The 16,762-nt window shown below is 46.2% G+C and overlaps 1 protein-coding gene across 1 annotated transcript; it reads right to left on the reverse strand.

Annotated features, from left to right (window-relative positions):
* Positions 1 to 15,293: 15,293 nt before the first annotated feature.
* On the reverse strand, positions 15,294 to 15,575 carry SMIM36 (small integral membrane protein 36). The gene has a single exon (XM_087825634.1). It carries the CDS (start codon positions 15,573 to 15,575, stop codon positions 15,294 to 15,296), a length of 282 nt encoding a protein of 93 aa, XP_087681760.1.
* Between the last annotated feature and the right edge of the window lie 1,187 nt (positions 15,576 to 16,762).

Here is a 16,762-nt window from a genome sequence, read left to right on the forward strand (position 1 = left end):
AGCCGGAGCTCGTGTCTCTGCGGCAGTGCTACCTATCCAAGGTCACTTCCCACATAACTCTTCCAGTGACATGGCAGGAATGTTAATTCCATTTGTGCAAGGGTCAGAGCTGGGAGTATTGGCATCATAGAATTTGCTTCTTACAGAATCATGTTAAACAACAAAATAAAATACTTTTATTTAAAAAAAAAATTTCTTATTGATTTTGAGGGAAGGGGTAGGGGGGAGAGAGATGTCAATTTGTTGTTCCACTTATTTTTACATTTATTGATTGATTCTTGTATGTGCCCTGATCAGGGACCGAACCTGCAACCTTGGCCTATAGGGACGACACTCCAACCAACTGAGCTACCTGGCCAGAGCCAAAATAAAAAACTTCTAAAGTTTGGAAAGATGGAGCCACTCTCACTAAATAAATACATAAGATACAATAAGTACAAATAGAAGGAAAACCCTTAACTCGGGTTTAAAATAAATTAAATTTACAGGTACAGGAGAAGACATATAGAGTTGGTAAGCATCTGACCGGCCCTTCTGCTCAGCCAACAGGGATTGATAGTTGCAAAGTAACATTAGTCACAGAGTTGGAAAAGAATTGAGTCTCCCTAAGATCTCTCCACCTGACAGTGTCATCATGCCAATGATATTGTTGGGAACCAGTGACATCATCTCTAGCACTCAGCACTCTCCCCTCCCTTTCCTTTCATTTTCCCCTTTGAGAGCAGGGTGTGCCTTATCTAACATTGAATCCAATCCTGTATCCATAGTCCATAGTTCTTTGAATTGCACATGATAGGCAATAAATAAAATATAAATAATACCTGACTTTACAGCAGTCCCTGTGAAAGTAGACCAGGAGTTTTCATTGGTATTAGCCAACCACGTGATGGAGTTGCCAGGAAATACCAAAACTGTCTTGGGCTGTGTTAACAGAAGCGCGTAGTGGGCTCTAAGAGAACTCTGCACTCCGTGCTGGGCAAACACGTTCAACAAACATTGTGTCCCATTCTGGATATCACATTTAATGAGAGATATTAAAGCTGGAGACTGTCCAAAGAAGAGTCCAAAGAACTGTCCAAAGAAGGATGGTAGTATAGCAAAGGGGTTAAGGCCATCCACTTTAAAGTTAGATGGAGTCACTCAGGTCCAAGCCCTGATACTGTGTGACCTTGGGAAAGTTACTTAACCTCCGACACTCTCAGTTTCCTCATCTATACGGTAGAAATAATGAACAGCACCCCTCTCATGGAGTTATGGCAAGGATTATGATTAGCACGATAAACTGTGATTTACAGTTGAAGGAATTAGAGTTGTTTAGCCAAAAAATTTGAAGACTTAGGAGTGAGGGGGAGCTGTGAGGGAAGTGAATGGGAGGTGATATCCATCTTTAGATATTTGAACAACTGCTATTGGGAAGAGGCATTGGACTTATTTTGGGCAGATTCATATAATTAGTATTAGGTCCAAAAGTAGGATTTGCCAAGAAGATGATATTGCCTTGACATGTGGCAGAAATTTTGACAATCAGCATTGTTTAAAAATGGAATTCAAGACCACAGACGGTGTTCAAGCAGATGCTGATGTCCACGTCTTAGGATGGTTCAGAGGAAAGTCCTGCATTTGGTGAAGGAGTTTGGGCTCTCAGGGCTTCTCAAACTTGGCTGTGCCTCAGAATCATCTGGGAGTAGAGTTCAGGAATCTCTGATAGGCACCTGAGGTGGTTCTGATAAAACCTGCCTTGCATAGGCAATTCAGACCCACTGGACTAGAGGATGGGTCCCCTTCACCCTTATTAGGCTGTGATGGGATTCTGGTGGGAAGGCGCTTCAAGCAAGGAGATGCAAAGATAAGAAAGTACAAAATATATTTTGGAGACATTTGGTTAGAATCGTTAAAGAGAAAAACCACAGGCTCAAAATGGTGTCACTTGTGCTAAAAGCTCATGATACCAAACCTAGATTTAATACCTAACCTCTTTGCTGTTTCAGCCTCTCCCAGAAATGTGATCTTAACCAACCAGTCTGAAATTTTCTGGTCAACCATCAGTACAGTCATCTGTTACATGGGCCCTTTCCATCCCCTAAAGAAAGAAGAGGCAATTTGCATGATGAAAACTTTTGCCTTGCTCTTCTCCCCCAAAAAGGTGATGTCCCCGGGGCCAAATATAATCCCTTCTTTTCTTTTGTTAATAGTTCCGTCGCCCTACCCTCTTCATATAAAAACCTTCCATTTGTACAGCCCATTAGAGCACCCTTCTAGTTGCGAGGTGGGATGCTGCCTTATTTATTAATTGCTTAATAAACCCAATTAGATCTTCAGACTTACTCAATTGAATTTTGTTTTTTTAATAGATTGGAGGTATGAAGTTGAAGAGTAGTTGGGAGTCTAATTGGAAAAAGTTAGGGCCATTTTGTGGAGAGCTCTAGATGCTAGGTACGAGAGTCTGGAGGTTACCAAGCACGGTTCCATGATAAATGAACAGAATGAGCTAAATGGTGACTAAAGGCAATTCCGGACACAATAGTCCTTCCCTCTTGGAGTTCACCATCTTGGAACCTGTGACATGAATCATCACCTTCCGTTTGCTTCATTCCAGAGCTACTCTTAGTTAGACAATGTACAGTGCCTAGTTGATCCATGACACTGATGTTCCTTTCCAGCCCCAGCACGTGGAAAGCAAAGGAGGGCTTTCACTTCCATGGTTCTCCCCCTAAGCCCAGCCCACTGAATTCCTTAACGTCAGCGCTTCTGTTCTCATCTCAAGGCAATTCTTTCATTCGTGGCAGCTCTCCCCTCTGCCGCATTAGAGCCCGCAATAAGAGGAGGGGGAAATGAGGCCACTGGGGAGAAGCAGCTATGTTCTGAGACAGCAGAGCCAGGGACTGCAACTGGTCACACGGACCAGGACCAATTTAAGTCTCAAAAAAAAACCAAGTCTAAAACCAAAACCTATTCCCAAATCCTCAGAGAGCCAATGGCACGCAGATGCGCACAACACGAGGCAAACACTGTCCTTACACAGTGTTCTGTCTAGTGTCTGCCCACATCCTGAGGCAATGTCCCTGAAAATAGCTTCCTGTGGGAATAAATCACAGGAGGCAGAAAAGACAATGGGCCTGTGCGAAGCTGTAGGTTTCCAGGCTTGCTTTTCTTTCTCAGCGGTGGGATTTGGGGCCAGTCAGTTCCATCAGCCGCAGGACGAGAGCAGAGACGCCAACCTCGCAGGGTGTTGGGAGCCTTGCGTGTGAAGCCCCTGACGGTTCTTTGAGTTTGATAAATGCAGGTGGAGTTTGTGATGGTCTCCCCTGCAACCTGGCTCTCGGGCTGGGCTCACACACAATTTGCATGGTCCTACTTTTGTGCCTTCATGAAGACACCCACTGTTGTCTAGGATGGTCTTTGCTATTCCAGTAGGATTCCTAGTCAAAGGTATCTAAATCTGCATCTTTTCAGGGAGGCATTATGAAAATGGACTGAAGAGTTTGGGAGTTGGATGGATTTCCTAGGGCTGCTGTAACAAAGTGCCTAAAACTGGGTGGCTTCAAACAACAGAAAGTAATTATTGTATAGTTCTGGAGGCTAGATGTCTGAAATCAAGGTGTCAGCAGGGCTGTGGTCACTATGATAGCTGTAGGGAAGGGTCCTTCTTTGTCTCTTCTGACTTCTGCTGCTTTTCCTCAATCCTTGGCATTCTCTGGCTTATGGATGCCTCACTCCAGTCCCATGGCCATCTTCTCCCCGTGTGTCTCCGTATCATCTTCTCTCTGTGCATGTCTATCTCTGTGTCCAAATTTCCCCATTTTATAAGGATGCCAGTCATGATGGATCAGGGCCCATCCTAATGACCTTATTTTAGCTTATCACTGTAGAGACCCAATGTCCAAATAAGGTCCCGTTCTGAGGGGATTAGGATCTCAACATATCTTGTCAGGGGTACACAATTCAATCCATAACAAGAGTTATACAGATCTGGGTTCAGATCTTGGCCTTACCAGTTGCTAGACATGATCTTGGTCTAGTTATTTACCTCTCTAAGCCTCAGTTTCCTCATGTCTAAAATAAGGGCCATATTATTAACCACCTCACGGGGTGGTTATGAGACTAAAAGGAGATAGTGTTTGCCAAGTGTCTGGCAAATGATGAAGGAGAGGGCATTTTCATAGACATCTCTCTCTCCGTCTCTCTCTCTGCCTCTTCCTTCCTTCTTTCAGAAACATGACCATTGCGAAAAAGCCTCAAACTTCCCTAAGGGGAGGCCCTGGCTGGTCAGAATGCCCTGTAGTAACCTCATCACCACTTTCCAGCCCAGCACCCCAAGCAGAGGTAGAGCAGAAAGCAATTGGGTGGGATCTCATGCATGCCCAAGTATCCTGGTCTTTTGGCACAGGCGTGGGAGAAGTACACAGTGAACTGAACAGGAGAGGCAGGGGCAGGAAGAAAGGTGTGCTCTGAAAAAGACCAGTGACCTTCAGACTACCCAAAACCCTAGGTCTTGAGCACTAAATGGTTGGGAGCACAAAGACAATTCGGGTTTGTCCTAAAGTCGAACCTGGTGTGGGAACTGTTGTAGTTAAGGTGGAGTTGGATGCTTAAGTATTTAAACAAAATTTCTTCTTATCTTTGATTTTCCTATGCTTCCTCATTTCTCTAGGCAAACTATAGACGGTCACCTTTTACTTATCTTGAACTTAGATGTCACATGCTCACAGTAAGAAAACCAGAAGGGAAAAGCACATAGTGATTTACATGTGCCCACATATGCGGACATACATTCTCTTCCCCCTTACACACACACACAAACACACACACACACACACACACACACACACACACACACACACACACACCTTTAATTAAACAGCCAAACAGCCAGACCAGATGGCACTACCTCTCAAGATACTTCACCCGTAGGCAATCCTCTTAGACCCTTACTCAGAGCTTACACTCTTATTTCATGTATAATTCTAGCAGAACTTGTTTCTCTAACTTCCAAGCCTCATGTAAAATAGAAGCACCAAACGGACAAAACAAATATGGGATAAAGGAGGTAGATATGCCGAGAACACGAAAATCTGAGTGCTGAATGCCTAGCAACAAGGCTGAAGGGAAAAAAAAAAAGAAAAAATTTGAACAGAGCAATCTGGGGCCACTGAATTTAGAGATAAGCGATTGCTGGGGCCTCCACGGACCTGACTGGCTGTGACGCAGGACAGTCTGATCCCTTCTGTTTCCAGGATGACTCCGAATCACCAGGGAGGCTACATTATGTTCTGTCTCTTCTGTTTAGAAAGCATGGACATGGGCACTCTAGCTAAGGAAGATTTATATCTAAAATGTTAAAAACTTTCCAACAAGATTTGGCTTCTGAGAATCAGAGTTGGAAAGCACTGAATCACAATGAAATTATAATTTATGGAGCAGGTATTTGACAATAACTTTGTCCACTGAGCTGACCGACCAGATGTGGCCTTCCGCTGCCCTTTAGTTGAAGTTGGCGAGCTAGAGAGAGGAGGTCTTTTTGCCATCCCAGTGTTAGATGCATCTTAACATTCTTTCCAAAAGTGTAAAAAGAAGTTAGGGGGAAAGAAGATAGTTTATGAGTTGCCACAGTAAGCACACATCCGAACATTCTTCCTACTTCTCCCTTTCAAAGAAGTGCCTGTATTTCCCACAGTAGCTGCAACGTTCCCTGCCCATTCCGTCTGTTCCGTCCTGCCCCACGGCACAGGCCCAAATCTCCTCCTCTTCAGTCTGGCTCAGCGCCACCCTTCCAAGGAGCTATGTGGAACCTTCAGTCGAAAGCGATCCCTCCTCTAAACTTCCATGGAATGTTACTGATCCCTCTCACTGTACCTTCAATTTCTATGCTGTATTACAGGGGTTTCCTTCTCTTTTTCTTTAAATTATGGCTTCTTTCTCTTAATCTATAGATTGCTTGTGGGCAGAATCTGGATTTGATTCATTTCTGTGTCCCCAATAGCCCCTGGCATTGTATCTTATACTTAATGGGTGTTTGATAAATGCTTATTGAATGGCTAAATGAGGGAATCCAGCCAGCCAGTTAGTTGTCCTTTGCATTTGCCAAGGCTATATTGTTGACACAGAGAATTTGGGGACTCTGGGAGAGACATGAATTATAGATGGAGGCATTCATGTGGAAAATTAGCACGCTGATTCTTTTTCCCTGAGGGCAGTAACAACTTTCCCTCTTCTTAAAACGTGGGGCCCAAGAGTGATGGCCCCTCTCTTTCTCTCTGTATGTGTATGTGTGCATACATATACATACATGCACACATTCCATTGGTTCTGGTTCTCTTGAGAACCCTGACTAATCCAGATAGCTCCTAATTAATTAGGCTACTTTGTTTTATAAGTGTATTTACACTTAACATATAAGAACTCAATGAATCCATAATGATATCAAACTTTTCTAAAAAGAAAAAAGAGAAATCTCCCCACCAACGAACAAGAAAACAGAGACTTCAAAGACAAACAAACAAACAGACAAACAGAACCCTAGACACCACTGAAGATAATAAGTAGGGTTTCAAGTCCTTACTTTGAAAATTGACCATTAAGAGGGAAGAGTTAAGCATTTATTCTGTCCTTCCTATATAAATGACACTGAGAGTAACTGAGCCCTAATTATGAGAGACATTCCTCTCTATGAAAGAATTCCAGCCAATAAATGTAGAAGAAATGATAGAGCTGAAACTCTTTTCTAACTTCTAATGCAATAATTCAGGCAATGACCAACAGTGGGAGAAAACACGAGACGAAAAGTCGATAAAGGACTTTAGGATGGCTTGATCACCACCATCACCATCACCACCATCACCGTCACCATCACCACCACCACCACCATCACCATCACTACCACCATCACCACCATCACCACCACCACCACCACCATCATCACCATCACCACCACAGTCACCACCATCACCACCATCACCATCACCACCACCATCACCATCACCATCACCATCACCACCATCACCATCACCATCACCACCACCATCACCACCACCATCATCATCACCATCACTATCACCATCATCATAATTATCATCATCACCATTGCACCATCACCATCATCATCATCGCTGCCACAGCTAATATTTATGGAGCTCTTAGTATGTGCCTGGCAAAGTTCTAAGCATTTTATACATAGCAACTTAATTAATTGTCACAACTCCTCTGTGGTAGACACAATGATTATTTAAAATGTATGATAGGGAACCTGATTATACATGATTCTATTTAGAGAAAAAACAGAAGTATAAGTTAAAAAGTAAAGAAAAAGTTATTGCCCCAATTTAAAAATCCCACTCTATTAAATAGCCACTGTTAATAGTTTGGATGTATTTTTCTAGATATTTTCTATGCATAATACAATATGAAAGTATATGAATGGATTTTTTTTTAAACATAGAAGGGATCATAGTTCATATACCATTAAAGTCCTCTGCAATCAGCATTTTCTTCTAACAATACATCCTGGCCATCTCTCCATCAGAGTTCATGCAGATTTGCCTCCTTCCCTTTTATAGTTGAATGACATTCCATTTTATGAATATTGGCTCATGTGTCTCTCACTCCTCAACCAGGCTGCCCATTTTGTGAATCTACAGCACATCCCTACGGCACTTATCAAAGTCTGAGCTCACAGCAAGTGAACACTAAATAGGAAAGGTTACTTTCTGTAGAGTGCATATTTTCTCTGAAAATCTGGGTATATTCAATGGAATTGCCAATCTGAGAAATGCAACCCCAGGTTATATATCTCTCGGCTTCAGTTAATGCCTTTAGCAACTGCCTACAGTTGGTTGTGTGTATTTTTTGGAGTCATAACGCCTTTGAAGGTTATCAGTCAGCTACAGCATCTCAAGTAGGGCGGGAAATCACCAGGAAGGTCCTTGGAGAGCCTGCCTTCTGGTACTGACCACGCCAGCTGTGACCCTGAGCAAGGTGCTCTTCCTCTCTGCTTCTCTTTGCTGTTGCATTAGGGGCTGGGACTGGGGGCGGGGGGCATGAGGGTCCTGTCCAGCTTTGAGATCATATAAATTTACAAGTCAGAGCAAAATCCACCTCTGAGAGCCATGTGGTAAGAACGGGCGCGACAGCTAGTGTTCCCTGAAGAATCAGTTTAACTCTTGGCATGAATGCTTGGCATTTTTAAGATGGAAAAATACGGAAAGGAGAGCATATGATACAGGCTTAGAGTGAGAGTGAGAAGTGAGCCAAATCTGCCGTATGGCCTCGCAAAAGCAGAGCAGGAGAAAACCAGTTCACGCGATTCGTTCTCTGCTGCTTGAAGCCCCCTCCAGCCTTGCAACCATGATTTGGAATGCAGGGATATACTAGGTAGGGTCATATGTACATTCACTTATTTTATTTAGAAAGTGAAAAAAAGCTACCAACTTACACATACACTATGATTATTAATATGTAAAATACACATTAAATTGTTAGGAAATGCAACAACATCATATGGTGACTGTCTCTGATAATAGTATTATGGGTGATTCCTATTTTCTTTGCTCAATGTTTCCCCAATGGATAGGAATCCCTTTTATAATCAGAAAAATACAATCGGAAAAATATTTATGAATATTAATTAAAAAAACAAGCATGTAATTACACTAAATGCTATTAGAAATCACTTTGGGTAGTTAAAATCATCATCATCATTTCTTTCTTTTCTTTTTCATAGTTTTCAAGTTTATCTTAACAAACGTGTATTCATATTGGAAAGAAAACCAATCCACAACTGGCCTACCACAAATTCATTCTCTCCCTTTTTCTTTCTAATGAAACCCTGATCTTGGGCGGAGCGGGGAATGTCAGTGTACCAGCAAAATTTTGCACCTTCCATGCTTCCTTGCAGATGGGGGTAGAGTGGACATTTGATTAAGTTCTAGCCAGTTGTTGAGTGGGCCTCTCAGCTGACTTGACTGGCATGTGCCCTCGTATTCCTTTCCCTGCCTGGAACTTAGATGTGAGGTTCAGAGCTGCAGCAGCCCTCTTGTAATGAGAGGACACCCTCATGAGGTAAAGGCGGCAGAGCAGAAATAAAAGTGCCTGGGACACTTGGGAGTCACTGCACCAGGCTAATCCATCTCGCTCCCAACTTCAGGCTGCAGGAGAGAGAACAAATTCCCATCATGCTTTAGCCACTGTATTTAGTGTCTTTTGTTAGTCAAGCACAATTTCTAACTAATACACAACTTAAAAACAAACAAACAACTTTTTAATTCCTAATCACTGCGACCATCTCACAACAAGGTTTTAGGGGGAAGTCACTTGAAATTCACCGAGGATGGAAATAAAAGGCAATGTTGTGCTAAAAATTAAGGATGGTCTCGAAGGCTCCGATAAATCAAATCTGTTTCACATGGCCGACGTTCCATGCACAGTAGTACATTCATTGATTTTACATTTGGGGACAATAAGTTTTTAATAGATCCCAGCAGCTAGGAAACCAATGCATCACCATATGCCTGAACTGAGACTATTTGTCATGGCTGATGCTCTTTCCAAAGAGCGCAAAACAGACCTGACATGGAGAAGCACCAGCGTGGGGACAGTTACTTGAAATGTCAGATGGAAAACATCAGGAAATGGGGTACGCGCAAGCCTCTGTCACAGAGACAGACTCACCCCTCTGTAAGCTTCCTTTTTCAGCTCCCCGATCAACAACGATGCCACAACCACAGCAGTTTTTCAGGACAAATCCTCCTGTCACTCAGTGCTTCATTCTAAAGGGCCAGGGTGGGGGGAGAGAGGAAAGGTCAGGAAAAAGGGAGGGTACAAGGTCAAAAATGCCAGAGCCAGAAGGGCCTCGGAGGGTTCTTAATAAGCTTCAAGGCTTTCTTTTGGTGGAGGAACAGGAGACACCTAATGCCTCCCAGGGGCTAGTGACGAGGTTACCATTAGAACCCGGAGCAGCAGCCTCCAGGCTGCTGAGCCAAGTCACACGCAGCATGAGGAACGTGCACAGGGACCAAGCGCAGAGTCTCGGGGCTCAGAGCCATCGGCGGTACCACCAAGTCAGGAGGGTCTTGCGGGCGTCCTGACGGTTCAGTAGAGACGTCTCCACAGAGGAGAAAGTACAGAGGAGAAGAGGAGGTCAGGGTGACCTGAGTGGCGCGGGGCCAGAGGGGGTAGGGAGGCCGAAGGATTAATTTCTGCTGATCCAGCTTCTCGGCCCTCCCCCTCGCTGTGCCTGTGGAGTCAGCTGAGTGACACCCCTGGGACAAGGTCTGCACACAGTAGGTGCTTTACAGTATCTGCCGAATGGACGGATGGTGGTCCATAGGTACACGCAGTCGCTTCCACGTTGACGTAACTCCACCTGTATCTGGGCTGCACCAGCAACAACAGCGCAGGACATGGAAGTGATAATGGCATCGTGATTTACGCCCTATATAAAAACGGGTAAATCATTCACAAACGCAGGTGATTTATTTTTAGTAACAAATGACTTGCAGCATGCCTCACAACTAACGGTGATCCTCTAACACACTGTCCACCGTGCAGGGGTATGAGGCCCCAGATGCAGCCAAGGGGCCTGAACCTACTGTTATTACCAAACTTAACCACACCTCGTGATGTAATTGGACGGGATTCTTCCACGAGGCCTGTTTATACAAATCACTATGTAAACACCACTTCTTTATAAAACCCGAAAGGGGAAATGGAGAGAAAATGGATGCAAAGTATACGAGCAGAAGAGAGCTGGGTTAAAGAAAGGGAGACCTTCTTAATGATGAGGGGCGTTCAATTCAGTCTTGTTGCCATTTCAGAATCCGTTTGTTTCCTCGCTTGGATCTGTTTGTCCTTCTGAGCGTGGGTATAATGACTTGTTTTTCATACAAGCTCTTCTCCAAAATTCTATCACAATATTAGCTTTTCTCCCTCCCAACATGGCAAGCAAATGTCACTGATACATTTCCACGCTGAGAATGTCCTTATCAATTCTGACCAGCGGTTCAGACTCCAAATTCCACTGCCACGTTTCTCCCGCGGAGCCGCTCTTGGGCAATTCTAAGCCCTCCCTGGGAGCAGCATGCTTTCCTCGCTCCTGGTCCCCTTTATCTTTCCAAACCACGTCCTCATCTTTCTGGGATCTTCAGAGCTTTGCAGGCCTGTCAAGCTCAGACTGCAGCTGAGGCCACCAGGCCGTAGCTGTGCCGAAAAGCAGCGGCAGATGCCAGCGTATGGCCGGTGGTTAGTTCCGTAACAGTTGAGAACAGAGAACCCCTGAGCAAGAAATAAACGTGGGTGGCCAACTTCCCACTCTCTTGGGAGGAAGTGAATAGCTACGATCTTTCTTAATCCTGGTGTCCCAAAAACCTTATCTGAAAGCCAAGAGCCCAAGAAGGCCAGAGAGTAAGTGAGCTGTTACAATAGAGGGAGATGATAAATGTTCTCTTACTTTCTCTAGTTTGACCACCACTGTTCTCAGGGGAGATGGAGTAATGAGGGGATGGCTGTCTTGATGCTCTTGAGTGACACTGGACTGTGTCTCCCCTCTGGTTCTCAGGGAAGTGTGCCCTCATCGAGGGGATTGTGTTATCCGGTGCTCCCCCAAAGTTAAGGCCGCGAGAGACAAACCACAAATGCGTGGGCTTTGTGCCTCCAGCGTGCAGAATCACTCTGTGGCTGCGTGGATTCTGGGAGGCCACGGAATTAAAGGGCGAACTCGGGACTAAGTCAGAATCTCTAGGTTCTGCTAATCAGGTTCTGCCCACCTGAAGGGTTTGTGCAGGACAAGCCGAAACTCGCCTTACGCATTTTCAGGCGGATGAAATGATGAGCCCTGCGCTCACTAAGTGGCTTTTGAAGTATCTGTGGGCTCTCTGGAGGGACTTGGATTTTTTTAGGGCTAGTTCTGAGGGGTTTTTTGGCTTCAACCCCATAGGTTTGCACTTGGACTCCATGGCATCTTTTCTTTGCAACTTAGCCTTATGCTTCTTTATAGAACTAGGAGTTTTTCACTCCGGCTCCTTGCAATTATCTTTTACCTATTATCTTAAAAAACAACAAAAAGCTGTTTTCCTCCTAAAGATGTTTACACTCTAGTCCATCATCTTTGAAAATACAACAAATGGTTACTCTGCTCGTGCAGGATCTGTAACCGAGGCAACTCTGATAAAGCTTGCGCTTCCAGCTTCTGTCCAGGGCCCCAAGTCCGCAAGCCATCACATCCAAAAGGATCGGGTCGCTGCCCCAGAAAGGGCCTTGAAATGTTAAGCGTCCCACCAACGCTCTAGGCATCCCCTTTAGACACTGTATTAGTTTGCTGGATTGTCCTGACCAAGTTCAACAAACTGAGTGGCTTAAACAACAAGAATGTATCGTCTCAGACTTCTGGAGGCTGGAAGCCTGGGATGAAGGTGCTGGCAGGGCCGTGCTCCCTCTGAAGGGCCCAGGAAGGGTCTGCTCCGGGCCTCTCTCCCACCTTCTGGTAGTTCCTTGGCAACTGGTCACACAACTCCAATCTTCACATGGCCTTGTTGTGTCTGTGTCAAGATTTCCCCTTTTTGCCTTCCTCTTTCTAGAGCCCTATCTCTTACCTGCCTGTATTTTAAAACTTCGTGATTTTTTTCTTGTTTGTGAAATAAAGCTTTGTTTCCCAATGGGATTATTAGCTGCACAGCTGTGGCATTCGAACCAACATTTTAAAACCTGGTGGAATGCCTTGACAGTGAGAAGCAAGGCGTTCCTTTGAACGTTCAAATACTGCCTATTTCCGCTTCCTTAGGGACGTGGGATACCCTGTTTCACCTTTTAGTTCATCATTCTTCCATCAGGCACAATTGTTCTTAAAGCAAATGCAGCGTTTGGCCTAATTTGGGTGACAGCCGTGGGAAGGACACAAACCAACCGCTTCCCAGGCGAGGGAAGGAAGGGCGAGACGGAGATTTATCAGGAGTGTGCTACATGTCAGACGCTTTCTATTCCTATCTCATTTAACCCTCCCTCGCCTATGAGGTAGACACAATTCAGACTAGTTTACCGATGCAGAAATGGAAGCTCAGGGAAGCTCTGGAGTTGGCGCCAGACCACACAGCTGGTCCACGTGGGAGGCAGGATTTGAAGTCAGTTCAAGACGGGCCGCCTTCTGCTCTCAGGTTTTTTCCCCACAGCTGTTCAAGAGCAGTCGCAGACACGTGTTTGTTCCACCCCCACCTCTCTCCCGTGCTAGAATCGCATAACCCGGCAGCTGCTCCGTCATGTCTGTTAAATAATCAACTGGTCTTTCCGATTTTCTCCTCTGAATAAAGTGACCATGAGTTCCAGCAGGAAAAAAATAAATGAATTGTAATTTGGCCAGAATAGTGTCTTCTGGTGTCCCATAAGACGCTGGGGTGGAGTGGGCCACGGCAGGGCTTTCCACCAGAAATGCCAGCTCAAATCTCCTTCTGTCACTACCTGCTACTGAGGCTTTTATAAATCACTTAACTTCCCAAGTCTTTTTCTTCAGCTTAAAACTGAGTATCATGTTAATGCGGGTGAGGTTTAGAATACTATACATAAAGTGTCTTGCATCTAGGATTTCAACAATACGAAAGCCACTGTTATTCTCTCGGCAGATGCAATGAAATAAGTAGGGGCCTCATCACCTGGAGGCCAGAGATTGCTCGGGCAGGTCCAGGTCGTTTATGGGAGTGTTGAGAAGTCTGAGGTTGGAGACCTGCCACATGCAGTCGAAATTTGGAAAGAGGAGAGCGTACATTGAATTGTGTCCCCCCAGAATCCATATGTGGGAGTCTTTGCCCCCAGTACTTCAGAGTGGGAACTTATTTTGAAATGGGACTATCATGGTGTAATTAAGACGAGGTCATACTGGAGTGAGGACCTCTACCATTTCTGCTACCAAGCTCTGTTTATGCTGTTTCTTCTAAGATGCCATCTCCTGTCCTACACTCCACGCCCCCAACACACTTTTGTCTTTATACAAAATAGCTGCTCATCTTCCAAGACGAAGCATCTTATCTTTGAGGCCCGAGTCTAAGATGAAATCATCATTCAAACGTCCCTTGAGTGCCTCCTGCAGGCTGGGCACTGGTGTCTCCGTGGACTCTCGCACTCCGTGTGGAATCGAGCAGAGCACCTGCCACGCTTTCTTGTCCTTCATGGTCTGAGTCATGCCAGACTCCTCTCTCCCTGTTAGGCAGCAAAGGCAGGGGTCAAGGTCATGGCACACTCATTCCTTTGTATTTCTACACAAGGCCTCCTTGGAAGAAAGGCTCAGTAAATCACCGTGCGAGCCCATAAAGGTGCCCTAAGCTCGGGGAAGAGAGGATTGACAGAAACATGTACGGAATGGAGAAACTAATTCAAAGTTGTGGAAATAGATGAATGAACAGGGAAGCACATTAATTAGTTAATAGCAACAAGGAAAGGGAGGGGGAAGCGTAAGCAGCGCTCAGGGGTGGGGTGGGGGACACTGACACTCAATGAGTCGTCAGTAACTCTGCACTGGACAAGGTCTGTTTTGAGGCCTGGAGCTTAAGCTTCTTGATGAGCAATCATCGTAACAGCTAATCCTATCTATGCACCAGGCACCGTCTCTAGTGCTTTCAGTGAGCTAACTCGCTTAAAATAACCCAAACCGCCTGCAGGTCTTACCACTAGCCCTGAGCCACAAAGCAGTGAGCCTGGTCACACAGCCAGTATCCTGGCCTGTGGCACAGCTAGTAAGGACGAGGAGGCCGGGTTTGCACGCAGGCTCCAGGCTTGGTGCATTAACCACAAGGCTCTCCAGTTCCTGTGTTCCCACACCGACTCACAGGGGGCACAATGTGAGGAGCTGGGGTGTATAGAAATACAGGAGCTGGGGTGTATAGAAATACAGGAGCTGGTGTGTATAGAAATACAAGAGCTGGTGTGTATAGAAATACAGGAGCTGGTGTGTGTAGAAATACAGATTCCAGCTAGTCTCATTTCCCCCCCCCCCCCCCCCCCCCACACACACACACAGACACTCACACTATTGCACTCTCTTCTCACCCCCCTACTCAAATGCCTATCTCCCCTGGAAGTTGCATCATTGGGCAGGTCCCAGTAACCAGCTTCGCCGGGGAACCTGACCAAAACGCTACGCTGGCTTTCTTACCTCCAACAGTTGCTTTCTCCATAGAGGGTGCCGAGGAAGCCGATGGTAGACGGGGCTCCCGCCTACGTGGCCGAGCAGGACCTGGGTGCCCAGAGGCCCGCGGCCCCCCGCAGAATGGTGTGGACCGACTGCCCCGTGCTCTCTCCCCAGGATCCCTCTGCCAGCCTCACACCAGCGTGCTTTTCTTGGCCGGTGGGGCGGGATTTCCTGCATGAAGGCCGGGCCCCCTGGCCCAGCGGGCACCCAGCTCGCCCGGGGGCATCACCAGCAGGCGCAGGGAGGCCTGGGCGTCCCGCGGGGCCGGGGGCGCGCCCTCCCTGCCGGGGTCCCTGCCTCGGCAGTCGTACAGCGCGCAGGAGACCAGGAAGACCAGGAGCAGGATGACGTAGCTCGCCACCAGGATGATCAGGTTCAAGGTGACAGGGTCGACCTCCAAGTAAAACCCCATGACGGCTCTCGCGGCTGGGAAGTGGGTCTAGAGCAAAAGGCAGCGGGGCCAGTTTGGGGGTGGCGGGGGAGCACCCTTTAGCTCGTTGGAATAGCTGCGTTGGCTCTGGGGTAAAAATAACGTTAATCCCCAGGGCTCCAGGAGACCTCCCAGAATAAAGCTGCTCGGTTTAATAACTTAAGCTCCTGCCGTTAATACTGCAGCCACCAAAACACAAAAGCTGTCTCTCCTCAGTTCAGCTCTGCAGAGGAAAAGAGGGAGAAAGGTGAGCCAAGGGTTACCAAAGCGTGGTGTCCATGCAGTTTACCCTAAAATGGGCAGCGTCGTGAGCAAAAGTGGGTGCTGTTAATAGGCACACCACCACTGAAAAAGTGGATTGTCCTGGAAAATTTGGGAAGTCCGGTTGGAATGCCACGCATGCACATGTGGAGGGATTGGGCAATCAGGGCCAGGGGCTTTGGGAGCAAATGAGTTTCTTTACTAAGGGGAGCACACCTAGGGCCTGCCACTTTCATTCTTTCTTTCTTGTTTGTTTTTTTAAATGCACTCATTCACAAGTACTTTTTGAGCCCCTCCTATGTTCCAGGCACTGTGCTAAGCGATAATAAGAGAAGCGTTTATTCTAGCAGGGAAGAGAGATGTTATACAAATAATAGCACGGCCACCGATTAAGAACAGTGGGCATAAGTTTGTTAAGGACAAGAAGAGTGTCCAAGGTGGGTCAGAGAAAGCTTCCATTGAGGAAGAGACATCTGACCTGTGACCTGAGGGATGAGCAGAAGTTAGCTAGGTTGGGACAGGGAGGGAGATTCTTCTGGCCACACAGAACAGCGTTTGTGAAAGATCTGAGCAGAAAGAAGTCTGGAAAATGGGAGGCGTTGAAACAAGGACAGTGTGATGGGAGGAGAGTTAGAATGAGGTGCCTGAGGGGAGAGAGGTAGGTAGGGGTCAGATTGGAGGGGAGAGAGGTAGGTAGGGGTCCGATCAGAAAGGAACTGGTGGGCTCTAGTAAGCCCATGAGCCCAGAGCAATGGGAGGCCATTGAATCATTTTATGCAGAGGAGTGATGTGGTCAGATTTGCATTTTAAAAAGATCACCTTGATTTATAAATCATCGTCCCACCTCAGTTGCAGCCCTGGCCCATAGTCCTGGATAGAACCAACTTCATGCCGGTTGCACCCGGCTC

The sequence above is a fragment of the Miniopterus natalensis genome, chromosome 17 (genome assembly GCF_054644295.1).
Source record: "Miniopterus natalensis isolate mMinNat1 chromosome 17, mMinNat1.hap1, whole genome shotgun sequence".
Taxonomy (NCBI): domain Eukaryota; kingdom Metazoa; phylum Chordata; class Mammalia; order Chiroptera; family Miniopteridae; genus Miniopterus; species Miniopterus natalensis.

Bases quoted from the DNA above. Each gene is read 5' to 3' on its own strand.
- SMIM36 (XM_087825634.1), bottom strand. From the start codon at position 15,575: ATGGGGTTTTACTTGGAGGTCGACCCTGTCACCTTGAACCTGATCATC.